Genomic DNA, 20000 nt, shown 5'->3' with positions numbered 1-20000 from the left:
GTGCCTAAGGCGGAACAACTGCAAGCTATTCATGCAGTCGTTACCGGTAATGATGGTTTTGTTAAACCTGCAACAGGATTTGGCATGTCTGTTTGCTACATGGTTGTTCCTTTAATATGTTTGCGATTTTCTTCGATCCGAGTCCGATGTTAATTGCAAATCAGTCCTTCTTATCGTGAGTCCCAATCGTGGAAGATCAAATGTATGACATACGAAAGTATGGAATTTCGTGACTGAAACCAAACTGAACAGCTGCATGATGTTGGGGCAGAAAAATATAAAATTTGATTTAATTACTCTCCCGAGACTCCTTGAAACTTACAAATACACTGTAGGTTGTGGATGTAAATCGCTCAACGAAGACTAATAAATCTCCTGCTGGAACTCTTGTTTATTGTTTATTATTTATTGTTCATTACTTCTGTCGATCTAGTTATGTGATAATTGCACAGATCCAGTGAACATATATTTGAATTGCACAGTAATTATTGAAACTGTGATTGTTTTAGGAGTTTAGACCTACCAATTTTTTTTCAAAATCGGGGTCAAAATTGTATCGATACCCAATATAAGTCAGGTAAAAAATGTCGTAAATACTCTCAGTTTTATCAGGAATAATACACAAACATCGGTGACAAACACGGTATTTGTTTTTTGGAGTAATTAGAGTAGAGTAATTTACTCAGACTATTAATTTTTCCTTAGAATACTTTTTTAAAGCACTGGTGCAATGATGAAGCAATAATGAAATGATACAATGATGAAGCAATAATGTTTCTATTAAATTTATACATATATATGCACAGTCAAACATCGATTATTCGGACGTTAAATGTCTCGATTTTTTTTCTGGTCAAAATTTGTTCGTGAATATTAATTAATAAGGATGAAAAATGCTACTTAAAAGCGTGTGTCACCTTGCTTTTATTGCTGCTACTTAAAAGCACTTTCCTTCGGAAACTCATTGCTAGAGGTAAAGTACTGCAGATAATATGAAATTCTGACTCCGAGCTGTTTTGTCGCTTAGTGAAATCCTATGCTTTATTTACTAGTTCAGCCTTTGCATTGATTTATTGCGATCTTCTCTCAGTCGTTACATTTGTTGGGCATAATTTTCCAACATCACTGCGATCGGGTTTTTTTCTCCTCGTTTGGTCACGACGAGGCATAATTTAGATGTTCTCTTTCCTGACACTGCAAATCACACAGTAATTTTCATATACGATTTTTTGTCGGAGTTTCAAGGTTCCCTTTATTTACATATCCAGGCTGGCATCTACTGCAATATGATTGGCTCATTCTGAGCATGCGCCTGCAAGTAATACAGGACTCTCTCTTTTCCCGCCTGGGTTCCAGGCCCATTTTCAGGGCGGGGTAAGAGGGAGTCCCGGAACAGGACTACATCGCTGTTCTAAGAGAGTTAGCTCAGTGCGTAAGGTTCAAGTGGGAGATGTTGTGTGCATACATGAGAACACGACCCCAAGACAACTGTGGCGAGGTGGAAGGGTTCAAAGCTTACTTCCTGGTCAAGATGGCGAAGTTCGAAGTGCAGTAGTGAAAGTTAAGTCCGGCAACTTGCCTTCGTCAGAATGGAAACGCCCACTGCAGAGACTCTACCCTTTGGAAGTGAAGCTGAATACTGAACCGGATAACGCTGTTCTACTATAGTTGTGAGGGATGAAGATGTCCCAGCAGTTGTTGTAAATTCTAGCTAAGAAACCTTTCTAAAGCTATGTGTTCAAGTACGTTGGTAATAAGTTTGTTTGTCATGAGATTTTCTTAATTCTGAACTTTGATTGATTGATGTCATCAATCAACGGGGGCGAGTGTGTGGAAAACTGGATCCGACTACATCACGTGGTCGCACATTTTTGACCCCCAACGAATTGAACATTAAACTCTCTTGTTGTTCTTCGATTTGATCTTGAAAGTAGTCTTGAAAGAAATGTGATTTCTTATTTCTACGTACGAAGTTGTCTTATTGCGTACGGTTCTTGTACCAACAATATGGAATATTCTAAAACACGGAAAATATTGAATATTTTGAAACAAAGAATATACGAAATATTCTAAAACGTGGTATGAGAGGAAAGTCTTTTAAAAGAGGATATAAATAATACATTTCAGTTTTGCCCGTGAGAAGTCTGGCTAGGATAACAAAACTTCGGATGATAATTTTACAGATATAAAAATGTGTTAAGAAATGGGATTATCCAAAGTGATTCACCGCTGGGCGATCTGTTTCCCCGCTTCCGTTTTTGTGCCGAAACATCGCAGGTGCACTTTCCCACACTCAGAGAAGGAAAAATGGCGAAAGACGCTGGTAAGTCTCAATTGACTTAAAACCGTAATGTACGACATGTTATAGTTTCTTTTGTGGGCTGATTTGCTAAGTCAGTGCCTTTTTGAAGGTCTTTGTTACAAAATTTAATTCGTTCAAACACAATTACCCTAGGAGATTTTGTTATGATCGGTAGTAGAGGTTACGATCAATACGGTCAATACTATTGTTTTGCCTATTTCATTCATTAGGGCTATCATTATTTCAACTTCATTTCATTTAATCTAGCTAAACGTCTTGCGCGATAACACCCCTTTAAAGGACAATAAATTGGTGAATAAAGGTTCAGTAAAGCAATGCGTACTCCCAATGTTATTCCACCCAGACTACTCGCCGGAAAAAATGTATCATTTATATCCTTGTTTTAAAGACTTTCCTCTCATCCCGCGTTTTAGAATATTCCGTAAACGTATATTCCGTGTTTCAAATTACTCCATATTTTCCGTGTTTTTGAATATTCCGCAATTCCGCATTCTACCGTTCCGTTCATCATCCTACCGTTCCTTCGAATAGGGTCACCCGACCCGTGAGGCACCTGCCATTTCATGACATTCGAACACCTGGGTAACTTCATGTACATGTATTATATCAGAATCGTATGAGTAAGTACCTTATGTATCCCTAATTAGACTTTCCTCTCATCCCGCATTTTGGAATATTCCGTATATTCCGTGTTTTTTTAATATTCCGGATATTCCATATATTCCGCAATTCCGCCGTTCCGTTCCATCATTCAACCATTCTTTCGAATAGGGTTACCCGTCCCGTGAAGCAGCTGCCATCTTATAACATTCGAATACCTGGTAACTTCATGTATCCTTTAATATAGTGTATTCAGTCACTGGTTCCGCCGAAACCAGTGACAGCCGGAAATACGTCTATGTTCGCAGGCTATAATTAGAGTGTATCCAATATTATTGTGAGTGCAGTCATTCGTTCAATCACGAGGTTGTAATTTCTCGTTCCCGAAAGAGTTGATCGAGATGCCTGCCTTCGCAAAACTTGGAGTTTTTTTTTCTTCTTTGCTACTTTCGTGCGGCTCTCAGTAACCCCCGCACATTGTTCTTATTTTAGCTGATGATTACGGTTTCCGGGAGCAGCGGTACGTCTGAAAAGGCATGTACCATGTACCAAAACAAGGAACACCGGAACACCCCGAAAGTAACCCCAAACCCTCAATTTGGCTAACCCTATACCTAAAAACCAACTTAAGACCTAGCTAGGCCTAGGGTTAGCCAAATTGGGGGTTTTGGGTTACTTCCCGAGTGTTCCGGTGTTCCTGATTTTAGTACATGCCGTCTGAAAAGGTGGTCCTGGGTAGTCCTGTTTTCCCGTTGGAAATATGTCTTCCATTTACAAGTTTTGAAAGGTCTCACCGAAATTTCCAGAATTTTTTGTAAATAGTAAACAACGCTCATGTATCCCTTATTAGAGTGTACCGTATTGAATGTAAATATCAGTGCAGTCAAGCGTGTTCACTCACGAGATTGTCATGAGTCTATGATGGTTGCTTTCGCAAAACTTGGAGTGATTATTTTTTGCTGCTTTCGTGCGGCTCTCAGTAAACCGCCGCACATTGTTTTTATTTTAGCCGATGATTACGGTTTTAACGACGTTGGTTATCACAATCCTAGCATAAAAACACCAAACCTGAATAGTTTGGCTTCCGCTGGAGTGCGACTGGAAAATTATTATGTGCAACCAATTTGCACCCCAACAAGAAGCCAGCTGTTTTCCGGGAGATATCAGATCCACACGGGCTTACAACACGGAATTATCTGGCCATCTCAAGCAAATGCACTGCCCAAAAATGAAACCACGATCGCCAGAAAATTGAAAGAGGGTGGATATAGTACTCATATGGTTGGAAAGTGGCACATAGGATTCTACAAACGCGAGTTTATTCCAACTCAGCGAGGGTTCGATTCCTTCTATGGTTATTTGACTGGCGGTGAAGATTATTATACTCACAAGAACAGTCTTGGATATCCAGGTCGCGGATTTGACAGATTAGATGGTTACGACTTGCGAAGAAATGAAGAGATCGCTCGCGACGCTGCTGGGAATTATTCCACTTTCTTGTTCACTAACGAAGCAGTGAAGATTATTTCGTCTCATGAAGCAGACCGTCCCCTATTTTTATTCGTAGCGTACCAAGCAGTGCATTCCCCATTGGAAGTACCTGAACAGTACACCGAACAGTACAAAGATATAAAAAATTTGGCTCGTCGGACTTACGCCGGCATGGTTTCTTGTATGGACGAAGGAATTGGTAACATCACGCAAGCTCTGCAAGAATATGGCTTGTGGAACGACACAGTGCTCTTTTTCAGTACAGACAACGGCGGGCAAATCCATGCTGGAGGAAATAACTGGCCTTTGAGAGGCTGGAAAGGTTCACTTTGGGAAGGTGGAATGAGGGGCGTGGGCCTCGTGTACAGTGAACTGTTGGAAAATCGTGGGCAGATAAGCTCAGAAATGATCCATGTCACTGACTGGTTTCCGACAATTGTGAATCTGGCCGGAGGGTCTGTGGCTGGATTGCCCTTGGATGGTTACGATATATGGGACACATTAAGCAGAGGGAAACCATCACCAAGGAAGGAGATTTTGCATAATATTGACCCTATAGACACTTACTGGAATTTTCCTTCAGGATACAAGTACTGCCGACAAGCTGCCATACGTGTAGGTGACTGGAAACTTCTCACTGGCTGTCCAGGAAATGGGAGTTGGGTTCCTCCTCCAGAAAGTTCCTATCCTAATAAGCCTGTAGTAGTGAACCTTTTAGACAGTATCAACAGCACCTTTCTTTTTAATATCCGTGTAGATCCTGAAGAGAGAAATGAACTATCATCAGCTTATCCAGAAATGGTGTCATTTTTGATGAAGAAATTGAAAAAATATAATGCCACTGCTGTACCAGTGCGTTATCCTGATCCAGATCCTCTGTCCAAACCAGAGCTTTATGGAAATGTTTGGACACCTTGGGTGCATTAGCTATTTTTTACAAGAATATAGTTTTGTTAAACAGCATAATTTTTTTCATGTTTTGATCATTTATTGCAGTGTACTTACAATATGGCATGAAGCATTAATTTTGTAATAGAATTTAGACCACATCCTTTAAACAAGTTTTGAAACTTTCATTGCCTCTTAAAACAAGTATGTTCAAAATCCTGTGACAAAATTGAAGTTTTGTTATGCTAGACCAGTCTTTTTCTTAACTCTTTGGCTTCTAAAGGGTACCCCCCTCTAGAGGTAGAAAATCATCTGGTGTTAGACACTGTAAAATCTTAAATGTCACTCCTGAAAGGGAAACGGTTGTTGACAAGAGTGCAAGGAATTTTTTGCATGGCATGAACAGAACATGCCAGTTGTATAGTGTAAATCCATCTTAAGAGGTGACTGATGACAGATAGACTAAAAGCCTTATCAGCAACACTCTAAGTAGAAGACTCAACAGCTCTTTGTAATTCTCATCTTACTTTGTACTTCCATTTGAATTGGAAAAGAAATAATGAGTATGAATTATGCAGATATGAATGTAAGAATACATAACTGTTAAGTACATCATAACATTAAGAAAATTTTGAGAAATTATTACAAAGTAAAAATTAGATAAAATTATGTACATGCAGTTCATGCACTGACACCCTGTGAACTGAACATTCTTTAAACAAGCATGAAGTTGTATTAGAGTGGTCGAGGATTTGGTAACAGCCGATAATTGGTTCCACATGTGGGAAATCCTGTACTAATAGGAGTTGTGCATAACAAGGCTGTTGTATGGAGGCTGGACAACATTTAAGCCACTACCTTGTAAATTGTATTTACCGGTAGTTAACCGAGGTGTAAGAAAATTGGGAAATACAATTTGGGCCATCCAATTCAAAACACAAAAAATAAAATAAGCGATTGTAAAATATGTGTTTGCTCAAGTGTGTCCATAGCCGGCAGGTACAAAACGCAGGGCACAGGTCACAGGTCACAGGTCACAGGTCATTGTTTTACCTATAAAGAAAGTATCCTAAACATTCATAAAAGCTAACCTTAGGCCTAAAAACTTTTCTTTAGGCCTAATTAGGCCTAAGGTTAGCTTTTATGAATGTTTAGGATACTTTCTGTATAGGTTAAATAATGACCTGTGACCTGTGACCTGTGCCCTGTGACCTGTGTTTTGTACCTGCCGGTCCATAGCAGCCATTGCTAGAAAAAGCAATGACTTCAACGCATAGTGATTGGTACATTTGATGTTATTTTTCAAGGCTTTTAGATATGCCCAGGCGTTATAAGGAGAGATCATAACATCTGAAGGAACTAGGCTCTTAATCCTCTGTAGAGCGGGTATCTTAGCATACGCTTTTTTCAGCATATTTGCAACAAATCCCGATCCAAAGTAACGCCTATAATCTTGAGAGTTGGTTCAATAGGCCATTTCTGAGTTTGTGTCTGTCACCTCTTCAAAGCGAGTCTAAGAGCGAAGTTTCCTTATGAAAATTAGTTTTCATTCATATGTAAAAGCTAATTACCCTCACAAAAGCTTCTCACTTAAAATCCCTTTGAAGAAGAGGCAGACATGAACTCGGAAATGGCCTATTACTTTTTGAGAATCCAATTTTTGAATTTCGGTGTGTATTTAGCTGGTACTTGAAAAGCATACAAATGATTTTTGCAAAATTACATAAGCAATTCAACTTCCTTTTTACGTTAGGATCTTCTCCCAATTCTGAAATTCTATCCTTCGAAAATGCATTCCCTCGTTCCCAAGTTATCAACGTCCCCGAGTCCCCGCCTCCCAGGCTTCCCATGTCCCGAAGTCCCCACCTCCCTTGTCCCCGTGTCCCGTCTTACTTTTCAACACAGCCGTGCCTAAAAAAAGTGGCCTGTGTAGCAAGCGTATCCGTGGGGAAACATGAAGACTTTTAATGTTTTGGCCACGAGAATAGACAGTGCAATTTTTTTTGTGCTCACCCTACTCTCGCGCGGCCAGGAAAATGAATTCGCTTCTCGCCCACTGGCGCAGGCGTTCTTGGGGCTTCGTCATTGCGTTCCTCCCCTTGCGTGAGGGAGGAACGCGTGACGAAGCCCTGAGAAAGTTGAGATGGCTGCCTTCGCAAAACTTGGAGTGATTATTTTTTGGTGCTTTCGTGCGGCTCTCAGTAAACCGCCGCACATTGTTTTTATTTTAGCTGATGATTACGGTTTTAACGACGTTGGTTACCACAATCCTCGCATAAAAACACCAAACCTGAACAGTTTGGCTTCCGCTGGAGTGCGACTGGAAAATTATTATGTGCAACCAATTTGCACCCCAACAAGAAGCCAGCTGTTTTCCGGGAGATATCAGATCCACACGGGCTTACAACACGGAATTATCTGGCCATCTCAAGCAAATGCACTGCCCAAAAATGAAACCACGATCGCCAGCAAATTGAAAGAGAGTGGATATAGTACTCATATGATTGGAAAGTGGCACATAGGATTCTACAAACGCGAGTTTATTCCTACTCAGCGAGGATTCGATTCCTTCTATGGTTATTTGACTGGCAACGAAGATTATTATACTCACAAGAACGGTTATGGATTTCCAGGTCGCGGATTCGGCGGATTAGATGGTTACGACTTGCGAAGAAATGAAGAGATCGCTCGCGACGCTGCTGGGAATTATTCCACTTTCTTGTTCACTAACGAAGCAGTGAAGATTATTTCGTCTCATGAAGCAGACCGTCCCCTATTTTTATTCGTAGCGTACCAAGCAGTGCATGGCCCATTGGAAGTACCTGAACAATACACCGAACAGTACAAAGATATAAAAGATAGGGCTCGTCGGACTTACGCCGGCATGGTTTCTTGTATGGACGAAGGAATTGGTAACATCACGCAAGCTCTGCAAGAATATGGCTTGTGGAACGACACAGTGCTCTTTTTCAGTACAGACAACGGCGGGCAAATCCATGCTGGAGGAAATAACTGGCCTTTGAAAGGCTGGAAAGGTACACTTTGGGAAGGTGGAATGAGGGGCGTGGGCCTCGTGTACAGTGAACTGTTGGTAAATCGTGGACAGATAAGCTCAGAAATGATCCATGTCACTGATTGGTTTCCAACAATTGTGAATCTGGCTGGAGGGTCTGTGGCTGGATTGCCCTTGGATGGTTACAATGTGTGGGACACATTAAGCAGAGGGAAACCATCACCAAGGAAGGAGATTTTGCATAATATTGATCCTATGGACACTCACTGGGACCCTACCCCAGGGAAATACAAACACTGCCGACAAGCTGCCATACGTGTAGGTGACTGGAAACTTCTCACTGGCTGTCCAGGAAATGGGAGTTGGGTTCCTCCTCCAGAAAGTTCCTATCGTAATAAGCCTGAAGTAGTAAACGTTTTTGACAATATCAACAGTACCTTCCTTTTCAATATCCGTGAAGATCCTGAAGAGAGGAATGAACTATCATCAGCTTTTCCAGAAATGGTGTCACTTTTGATGAAGAAATTGAAAGAATATAATGCCACTGCTGTACCAGTGCGTTATCCTGATCCAGATCCTCTGTCCAAACCAGAACTTTACGGATATGTTTGGACACCTTGGGTGCATTAGCCATTTTTGACAAAAATGTAGTTTTGTCAAACAGCGATATGTTTTTCATATTTCGATAATTTTTTAACAGGATGCTTTCACTGGCATCAAGCATTAATTTTGTTATCTAATTCCTGAAGAACACATCCTTTAACACTTTCACCCCAGAACTCGTCAATGAGGAACCCCCAGGAGTCAATGGGTTAGTCACTCACTGAAACAGTATGTCTCCATTACAGTGCAACTTTCACATTTAACAACTGTGTGTAAATACGTCAACTCAACAACCTATGCAACGGTGTTCAACTTACAACTGTGCAAACTTTGCAAGGAGGGGTGACTGTCAACTGTCAATCAAATTCGCACACCCTGATTGGCGTAGTAGTTTTAAAAAACTCTGTCAGGTGGCCATGGTAAGGTGCGTCGCAGTGTAAACAAGTTTTGACAATATAGAATTTCTGTTATGGTTGACCAGAGTCTTTGTTTAACACTTTTGCTACAAAGGGGACTAGCATCTGGTGATAAAAATTGACTGGTATGAAAAGAGCCCGTGCAATTTTTTGCATGGCATGAACAGAGCATGCCAGTTGGATAGTTGAAATGCACCTTTAGAGGTGACTGATAAACTAAAATCCTCATCAGCAACACTCTAAGTAGATGAAGGCTTAACAGCTTTTTGTTATTATTCTTGGTGCTTCCATTAAGAATTGGAGAAGATATCATTATGGGCTATAACTTACAGTACTGCCCTGGATTCTGAATTTCACATTCTTTCAATTGTAACAATTTGTATTGATCAGGTTTGTATGGGATTTGCAGTGACAAGACACTGTTCTTGCAATTAATGAATGTATAGATTCTGTACTCATGTGGTTTTTAGGAACTTCTGAATCAAAATTATTTCTGATTGAGTATATTTTTGGGTGCTCTCACACTGTTTCTTATAGTTTTGTGGTAAATCAAACAAAACTTTTCTGATCATTTTTTTGTATCATAATCTGCAGTTGTCAGTATTGTTAGTAACCTGGAGAGCTTGCTCGCAGTCTATCTAATTGTCAGCAGAAATTTTGCAAACCTTTCCACCTGAGAAACCTCGTCAATTTGATTGATTCAGTCTGTTTGTACATACCAGTGAGGACTACTGATAAATTTAATTATCTGAGGTTTAATTTGTTTTCCATAAATACCTCACCATGTGAATTTTAATCTATGCATTTCACTCATTATATTGATGGTCCATATCCAAAGAGAATGCAACATCGTGAGCTGGTTTACATTTGCAGTACAAGCATAAACACAAGCAAGTTGTGCAAACTCAGAATCATTTTGGGGTGTCTCGAAAACAACGACCGTAAGACCCCTAAAACTCGGAAACGAATTAAGTATCCCAAAACCCTCAATTGGCTAACCCTAGCCCTAAAAACCAACTTTAGGCCTAGGGTTAGCCAAATTTATGGTTTTGGGGTACTTTATTCGTTTCCGAGTTTTAGAGTTTGCAGGGTTTTAGGATCATAGGGGTCTTAAGGTCTTCGTTTTTGAGACACTCATCATTTTGTTGCAAAATCAACTTGTGTGATATTTGTAAATACCAACAGGATGTGACTTTTGTAATTGACCACATTGATACGTTTACGGTAGTTGATCTAGTTATTTTGTGAGTACAATGGTAGGTTGTTGGGATTTCCTCTGTATCTCGGGACTTATTCTTTCACTAAAAATTGGAGTTGACCACTACATCTCACTCTCTCTTCGATAATCCATGTCCAAATTATACTAAAACGTTATTGTGTCACTCATTGATACTATTTACTGGAGCAAGACACATAATCTGGAACAAGTTTACTTATTGTGTCTGCATAATTTATGTTCATAGTTAGTAGAGGTTTACCATTTGAACGGAAAATCCGGTTGGAATGGAATGCTCGTAATGGTACAGGATTTTCCCGGTGTGGCGTTTCGCCAAGCCCGAGACTCTCGCGGCTAGAAAAAAACAATAACAAATCAAAATGACGGCTGCATCTGCAGCGTCGAATGGCGGGAAAAGAGGCCGAAGTGCACCGGGTCAAGTGGGAGTTTACAAATGGTACAGTCTTTTTCCGGTCATTTCGGTGGGAACGGGAAAAGAGGAATACCTCTGAGGATTTCCATCTTTTCCAGAAACTTTCCGCTGGAATGAGCTGTACCATTTGAGTTTCCAACCGGAATTTTCGGTTTTTGTTGACGAATGGTAAACGTTCCCAGGCTTGAAGAAAACAGAAACCCCAACCTCGTCTCAGGGTCTCTCTTCTTTTCTGCGGGATACAGGAACCCTGGGAACGAGGTTGAAACGACGGAGAGGTCTAGGAATAACTTGATGTAATCGTCCGCAAACTTTAAGGATAAAATTTAAATACGCCTCACAAAACAATGAACAGTCATCAAAGAACTGAGCAAAATATGCTCTCAGGCTCTCGTGGATGGGGAAAACTAGCAGCCCAGAGACTCAATACCAAAGACCAATTCAAAAATGATCCACTTCTCCGAATTTTAGAAGGGAAAATTGCTGTCAATTTTCGTGACTATAAGCCTTGGCAACGAACAACGTCTTTGGCAAGGCCGCCAACCAAGGAACAACAAATTAAAAGGAAAAGTGCCAGTCGCCCGGTGTCTGGACGAACGACAGTGTCTACTGGAAGTGGCCTAGGATTTTTAAGAGAAGAATCTACCGATGTTGCCGCTAGACCTTTTACTGCTGCAACTAGTACTGCCTGTTCGACGATTTGTAATCATCCATGGACAAAAAAACCACAACCAATTGATGATGTTGAAGAAAAAAAGAGGCAAAATGCCCTGGCAGTACTAAAGGTAAAGTTATTCACAGCTCTGTTTAAATGCTCAAAGAACAACTGGAAGGGTTTAATTTAAGGAGCGATCGTTCATTACTTGCCGTTCATGTGGAAAAATTCCCCCCTCCCCCCTCCCAAATCCTCGAACCCCCTCAATTTTAGTACAATTTCAAACTTGACCACCCAAAATTGAGCCTCTTTAAAAATTGTAAGATTGTCCATGGTTGCTTGCTTCAAAACACTAAAATAAAGTTAGTCAAGGCGTCATTACTATTATTACTTTTTCTCCTTTCCCTTTCAATGTTGATTTCCCTTTATGGCACTTACGTCCAGAATTGACTCTAATTAGATGCACGCTTAATTTTGATATCCAACACAAAGTGTCCTATTTCCAACAACAAAGTAAGGGTAAAGGTTAGCATTATTTTTAGCTTTGTGTAAATGCAGCAGTTAATCTTTACTTAGAGTGCAGCATCTTTACTCAGCAATCTTTACTTAGTGGCAGTGGCAGGTGGTTAGCGCCTGTGGTTAGCGCCTGTTTGGTGCTTAGCGTCTTTTCAGGATACAGACGACCCCGCCCCCATGCGTCTTCTGTTGCCTTGCAGGGCGGTCTAGGTTAGTCAAAGGCTAAGGGGATAAACCCTGACAGAAAATCAGGAGTGGGGCCCCAAAGGTGGTTGGATGGCATACTCGTCATCTTCCGGCAGCTCCTGCATCCTGGCGGGTCTCCAGCCGTCTTGACCTTGTCTTGCGGCTGGGTCAGGCTGGCTCTGCGCAAACCTACCTCACTTTAAACAAGTTCAAGTGCAAGTCATCTCTCATCTTTCATCTTCCATCATTCATTCATCTTTATCCTCCCAAAGTCCTGTGGTGACAGGGGAGCGATGAAGCAACAGGTGTGGGGTACACTGGCAGTCTAGCCACGGACCTGCACACAGGCAACTCAGGCCATTGGGTCGTTCTTCACTGACTGGAGCAGAAGTGGAGTCCGGCAGCCGCCTGAGTGTCTGAGCAGCCCTCTTCAGGATAGCACTGCTCACCTCCCTGGCATGAGGAAGGGGCTAGAAAAGGTGCCCTAAACATTGCCTGCTCCTCACCTTTCCTGGCTGGCTTACCGCTGTCGGCGGGGACCCCATCAATGCAGTTGAAAAACAAAGAAAAGTAAGATTATACCCTTGAAAACAGCCATGTGGAATGTCCGCACACTACTTGATCGTGATGATTCAGACAGACCCAGACTCAGGATGATCAGGATGACTGAGACTCAGAAAGTCAGTGTGGTTTCCGGAAAGATCGCAGGACTATCAACATGGTGTTCGCTGCCAGACAGCTCCAAGAAAAATGTCAAGAACAGAACACTGACCTGTACTCCACCTTTGTCGCTCTGACCAAGGACTTTGACTCCGTCAGCAGAGATGGCCTTTGGAGAGTCATGCAAAAGTACGGATGCCCTGATAAATTCACCACCATCGTCAGACAGTTTCATGACTGCATGCTGGCGCATGTCCAGGACAACGGGGAAACATCAGCAGCATTTTCTGTCACAAACGGAGTGAAGTAGGGATGTGTCCTGGCTCCAATACTCTTCAGACTCATGTTCTCCCCAATGCTGTCTGATGCTTTCAAGGATTCGGTGGTGGGCATTGGTATCAAATACCGCACTGATTGCTCACTCTTCAACCTCAGGAGGCTCAAAGCGAAAACCGAGGTGAAGGTTAATTAGCACCATCAATGATTTCTTGTTTGCTGATGACTGTGCCCTCAATGCTGCCTCAGAAGCCAACATGCAGCATAGCATTGACAAGTTCGTAGAGGCCTGCAACAACTTTGGCCTGACGATCAGCACTAAGAAGACTGAAGTCATGCACCAGCCAGCACCGGGGTAACCCATACGTAGAGCCCACCATCACCATCAATGGACAGAGACTGAACATGTTGGACAAGTTCACCTACCGCGGTACCCTCTCGAGATCCATAATCATGGACAATGAGCTAAACGCCAGACTTGCTAAAGGGAGTGCCTTTTTTGGCAGACTCTACAAAAAGGTCTGGAATCGGAGAGGCATCACAGCCGAAACTAAGATCAAGGTAAAGCAAGCTGCAGTCCTCACCACTCTTCTCTACGGCTGCGAAACATGGATAGTCTACCAGCGGCATGCAAGGAAGCTTAACCACTTCCACACCACCTGTCTCAGGAGGATTCTCGGCATCAAGTGGCAGGAAAAGATTCCTTACACCGTGGTCTGGCATCATCATAAGGTCCCTTATCATCATCGTTATCTTCACCTTCACCACTCCATAAGATGTGTAGCTGGTCCTCGTCGTATCGACGGACAAACAACAGAGAGCAGCATTTGGGGGACAGTTTATGATGATAATTGTCTGTATTCCAAAACACGAGTGATGTTGAATTTGACAAGAAGAGCAAGGAGACACTTCGTGACACTTTTTGAAATCAGCCTGCATCTAATTAATTAGGGTCAATCATGGACATATCTGAATGATTGTGACAAAAGGTCAGCCTCTTAAGATTGAACATTGGTGAAGGAACGGAGGAAAGCTAGGTGTTGTTGAACATGAAGTGCCAGCTGTTCTTAACTGTTGCAACGCTCTATGATCAGCAGTACAGCCATCAGAACTAACCCTAAGAAGCATTTTAATAATTATTACTGCAATTTTCATAATTCTGTGGAATCTTACCTTCAAGTGCTAAGCACCAAACTGCATTTTGGCTTCCCCTTTATCAAATTTCTGAACAAAGCCAGGAAGATAGACTCCTGCTCCGGAAAGTGAATTGGAGGTGCATTTACTGTTTAGTTCAGAGTTTGAACACCGTTATGATATATTTTTAGAAATTATTCTTCAGTAAAAAGATTCGTACAGATTCCATTGCTTTTCCATCAGCTTCGAGTTTGAATGTACGGTGGGAACCAAAGATGCTGGTTAGTGGGTAATGTGGTTGGCGTCGGAAGTAGTGGTGGGCCGATCATAATGGAAAGTTGATCGAAAAGTTCAAGCGACGCGACAATCGATTTTGCTTTTTTCATAATCGATTGTTGCCGAAAAATTAAAAATTTATTGGGGACAAATAAAAGTATTAAAATCAATAAAAATGTTCGTTTAATATCTTGTGTGAGTTGTCTTTTTTCATGGACTCCTAACTTCTAAGTCACAACAGCAGATATAATCTAAGATTGACTGTGTTTACCTGGCGGTACCCTGTTCGCTGTGTTGTTGTCACTTCAAATACCTCACGCTTATTTGAAAGATGTGCCATGCTAAGCCGCTTTGTATTTCGTAAACAACTGAACCAAAACATAAATTACAAGCTCACTGTTTCGCGTTTGTAGTATCACCACCGTCCAAAATAAGTTTTGAAATAGATCTCAAATGTATTTACAAATCACCAGAGGAAGATAATGTCACCTCTGATCCAAGATGAACAATTGTTCGTTTTGGCTTGAAAATGTTTGTTTCGCTCTCCCCAATCTCTCCCCAATTCCCAGTGTCCTCTCTCAGACATGCCTTCCTTACATGTTGCTGTCGAGTCCAACATGGCGGCTAAAATGGACTAGTTGGAGATCTTTCGCTATCCTGGAAATGCCAGGTCAAAAGTGTGGGAATATTTTGGTTTTCATCAAGTGAAGGAAGGGCCTACTTTGACTTCAATTTAGATGAAAAATATGTGGAATGCTTATTGGTAGATTTTTCCGATTATAATCGATGATCGATCGGTTGGGGCAATCTGATTATTTCTGATGATCGAATGTAAAATCTCAACCGATTCCCACCACTAATCGGAAGTTTGCTTTTTGACCATTGGCGCTTGAAGATGAATTTCGCAGAATTACGAAAATCGCTGTAATTCCAGTGGTGATGGAAATTATTGATATCCTCACCATTTAATAAGTATGAGAAATCACATGAATGTCTTGTGCTTTTCATTATTTAAGGGGATGGGTGATGTTTTGAAAGTTTGCAAATGGCACCAGGTGTAAGAACTTTCAAAGCATCACAAGTGATCATGAATCACAAAATGCACAAGCAAGTTCAAACCATTTTTTTATTTATTATATACTCAACGGAATTACTCTATCACTGTGTTTCCGTAGCAATTTCCATATTGCACCCTATAAAAATTACCTATTTATGCATTCGTCATTGACCAATCAGAAACAAGACTGATATTCTGTTGAGTATAGAAGAAATAGAATTATCATATGAAACCCATTATGCACAGGTCTGTATCTTTACAAATGTCATCTATAACATACCTGTACACTAAGTCAAGAGATCCAAATACCGGTACAATGTGGGCAAAACAGGGAGAAAACTAGCCAACTGCTTCAGTAAACGTCTTTGTGACATTGTTATAAAGAAGATGACAGACCTATGTTAACCCTGGTAATTGAAATGACGATACATTAACATTTAAGGAGGCATAAACCGGTGAGTTTTAACACTTTCAACAAACTGTACTATTTGAAAGGTTTGAATCTACCAAACGTTTTCACATTTTCATCAATGTTATGGTTACATATGAAACACCAATAGATGCTTTACAAGATGCACTCATTGATGTCACGTAATGGGTTACCTATATTTTGTCTTTATTCTGTCTTGTTTTTGGAAGCTGCAATGTGAGGACCATCTTCCTGGACTCTTGACTGATCTAAAACAAATTGCCGATGCTAGGAATACCGCCGTCATTGACAGAGAACTCTCCCATCTCAACATCGACATTGCTTGCCTCCAGGAGACGCGCTTGGCTGACAGTGGCACCTTGAGAGAGGCCAACTACACCTTCTTTTGGCAGGGGAAGCCACCAGAGGAGCCATGGTTACATGGTGTTGTCTTCACTATCAAGAACACACTGCTCGCCTTTGTAGAGCCCCCTGAAGCAGGCACAGAGAGGATCCTCGAACTTTGCATGTCGACGGAGTCAGGCCCTGCAAACATCATCAGCGTGTACACCCCAACCCTGTGTTCACCAACAGAAGAGAAAGACTCTTTCTATGAGGCCCTTGATGAAATGATATCAGGGACTCCACTGGGAGGAGATGGAGCCAGTGACTGAGGAGAAGAGGAAGGCCCTTCTGGCCTACAAGGCTGCTCCAGGTCCCAGCGCACTCTCAGGAAGAAGTCTTAGCAGACTGCCGGCCACTGCACGAACACCTACTGGCTGAACCTCTGCAACAGCATACAGCAAGCTGCTGACTTCGGAGATGCAAGAGGCATGTACATGGGCATAAGGCCACGAGACCAACCCCCTCCAAATCAGCCCCCCTCAAGTCCAAGTCTGGCGATACCATCACAGACCAAGACAAACATCTGGAGCGCTGGGTCGAACATTACCTCGAGCTGTATGCCACCCAGAATGTCGTAACGGAAACTGCCCTCAATGCCATCTCAGTTTTTCCTGTCATGGACGAGCTTGACTTGTCACCCACCACAGAAGAGCTCGACAAAGCCATAGACAACCTCGCCTGCGGCAAGGCACCTGGCAGCGATGGCATTCCTGCAGAAGTTTTGAAGAGTGGGAAGCCCATCCTCCTCGAAAAACCTCCATGAACTGCTCTGCCCTGGGAAGAAGGCCACATCCCTCAGGACATGCACAATGCCAACATAGTCACCTTGTATAAAAACAAACGAGGGATATCGCTCCTCAGCATCGTTGGCAAAGTGTTTGCTTGAGTTGCCCTTACCCACTTGCAGTCCCTAGCAACCTGCGTCTACCCAGAGTCCCAGTGCGGCTTCCAAGCTGGCCGGTCAACTGTAGATATAATCTTCTCACTACTCCAGCTGCAGGAGAAGTGTCGAGAGTAGCAGATGCCCCTCTACATCGCCTTCATTGACCTAACCAAGGCGTTTGACTTTGTCAGCCGGACCGGACTGTTTGAGCTACTGCGGAAGATAGGATGCCCCCGCACCTACTGGCCATCATCACATCATTCCATGAAGACGTGCACAGCACACTCAACATCAAGGTAGAGGTGAACAACAGGATTGCCAAAGCAGCAGCAGTCGAGGCCAGGCTAACCAAGAGAGTCTGGAACAACTCCAGCCTGACTGAGAAGATCAGACTGCGTGTCTACCAGGCCTGTGTGCTGAGCACTCTTCTCTGTGGCAGTGAGTCATGGACCCCTACGCGAAGCAGGAGAAGAAACTAAAGATGCCTGCAGCGCATTCTCCACATCCACTGGGAAGAGAGAGTGCCAGACATGGAGGTGCATGAAAGAGCCAACATGAACTGTATGTTTGCCATGCTTAGCAAGAAATGCCTGCGCTGGCTTGGCCATGTCAAGGGCATGGAACCTGGCCGCATTCCCAAAGACATCTTGTATGGTGAACTGACGGAGGGCAAAGAAGAGCTGGCTGCCCTCTTCTCCGAGACAAAGACATCTGCAAAAGAGACCTCAAACTGTGTGGCATAGACATTGACACTTGGGAGAAGCAGGCAAATGACCGCCCAGTCTGACGCCAGGCCGTGAGGCAGGGCGTGAAAGTCGCAGAGGAGAACAGGAGTCCAGAAAAGACAAAAGAGAAAAGAGGGGAGAAACCAGCCATCCCCGCCATCCCCCCATGTGCAACAGAGACTGCAGATTGCGGGTTGGCCTCTTCAGCCACTCGCACAGTTGTCAACGACAGTGATGTTGTACCATCGTCTCTCGCAGACGGACGGATACCAACAATATTTTGTCTTAAAATGCATATATCTCAAAAACGAACTCTGTGAACCCCATTTTTTTATTGCTGAAGGGTAATTATAGCATGCTAAGATGAAACTTTATGCAGAGTTTAAAAAAATTCTCTGGAGCAGATTCATAGCCACCTTCACAATTGAAAATTATTAAGTTGGCTCTGAATAAGTTCCAGATAATTTTTTTAAACTTTGCAGAGAGTTTCATCTTAGCCTTCTAATCACTTTTCAGCAATAAAAAATGGGGGTCACAGAGTTTGTTTTTGAGATATAAGCGCATACTCACAAAATATAGGGCACTTTTAGATGGTTCTCTGTTTGCCATGGTAACCTATTATGTCACATTAATGAGTGTGTCTTGTTAAGCACTTATTGGTGTTTCAACAACAACAACAGCTTTTATTTCAACACGATGGTGATTAAAGCGTTGTCGCTTATGGGGTCGTACATTTAAACTAACTAGAACTTAAGGAATAACAATATATTAAATTATAGAAAATCGTTATCATTATTGTGAGGCATTGTTTGCAGAGATTCTGCCTGAAAGTCTAAGTTATGTTTCATGTGGTACCATAGCATTGCCATTAAATGAAACAGTGTTGTAGAGTTAATCTTTCTCATAACACATTCCCTCTAAATAGTTGATACCGTTTTGAGCCACCTTAAAATATTATAATGTTTTCTTTGTATTTCGATTGTGACTTGGGAATCCTGGGATAAAATTTGTATACTTCTTTGCAGGAACATAGAACCTGTGGCCTTCCAATTCTAGTTCGGATGGGCAACAAAACATCATTTCTAGTGTGTGATGATGAAAAAAAAACCTTCCAAACCACTTTACTCTCAACACAACAGTTTGTGGTCTTTCTCCACACCAAGGAAAGGAGGGTCATGAGTTTATCAGTCTGTGACTGTTTAACTCTGTTAAATTAAGTTGTTGGAAAGCTGCAAAAACCTGGATCAAGAGTTTCTTATAATCAGTGAGGGCTTTTCATTGGACTATTTTATTATATTATTTGTGCTTTTGTCATTATGATCTCTCCACCATTGGCAAGTCCTCCCACTTTCTATATAAACCTCACACAACCGACGATCCCTCAGTTCAATCTGATGAAGGGCTGACATCAGAAAAGTCAGTCATTTTATCTTTTCATGGTTTAAATTTGACCTTTATCAACTTTATTCAACACCATGTAATAATCCTATTTTCACCTGTCTCTGTATTAACATTAACAGGGTTACCGGTATCCCATTTACTCTGTCAAATGCCAGGTGATTTTTCTCTTTAATGGGCTCAGGCAATTCAGGAGTCGATGGGTTAAACATTAAATTTTTTTAGTTTGAGCATGTCTAAAGTCAACAATTTTTACCTCAGTGATCTCTTGAGTAAACTTTGAAACACTGCATTTTATGTGGTATATTTTATACCAGCCCAATTGATCAATGACATTTCTCTCTTAGTTACTTGAAAACTATATCTTTTAGTGACAGTTTAATACAAATACTGTTTAGCGGTTTTCAATAATATTGAGCATGGAAAGTAATTAGCGA

At 41.8% G+C, this 20000-nt stretch overlaps 2 protein-coding genes and 1 pseudogene across 2 annotated transcripts in view; all 3 read left to right on the top strand.

Moving 5' to 3' along the window:
* The first annotated feature begins 3645 nt into the window (after positions 1-3645).
* Positions 3646-5971, top strand: LOC137975387 (arylsulfatase I pseudogene; annotated as a pseudogene).
* A 1413-nt stretch (positions 5972-7384) lies between these two features.
* On the top strand, positions 7385-10181 carry LOC137991088 (arylsulfatase I-like). Its single transcript, XM_068836214.1, has one exon. The coding sequence runs from the start codon at positions 7446-7448 to the stop codon at positions 8943-8945; it is 1500 nt and encodes a 499-aa protein (XP_068692315.1). The 5' UTR covers positions 7385-7445; the 3' UTR covers positions 8946-10181.
* A 1061-nt stretch (positions 10182-11242) lies between these two features.
* The window catches only part of LOC137991067 (uncharacterized protein C20orf96-like), a 20099-nt gene continuing 11341 nt past the window's right edge, over positions 11243-20000 (top strand). Inside the window, exon 1 of the mRNA XM_068836197.1 lies at positions 11243-11768. Within this exon, the coding sequence (XP_068692298.1) occupies positions 11331-11768 (438 nt within the window). The 5' untranslated portion in view covers positions 11243-11330. The remainder of the gene's footprint in view (positions 11769-20000) is intronic.

This window comes from Montipora foliosa, chromosome 1 (assembly GCF_036669935.1).
Source record: "Montipora foliosa isolate CH-2021 chromosome 1, ASM3666993v2, whole genome shotgun sequence".
Lineage (NCBI taxonomy): Eukaryota > Metazoa > Cnidaria > Anthozoa > Scleractinia > Acroporidae > Montipora > Montipora foliosa.
This window is presented reverse-complemented; position numbering and strand designations above follow the sequence as displayed.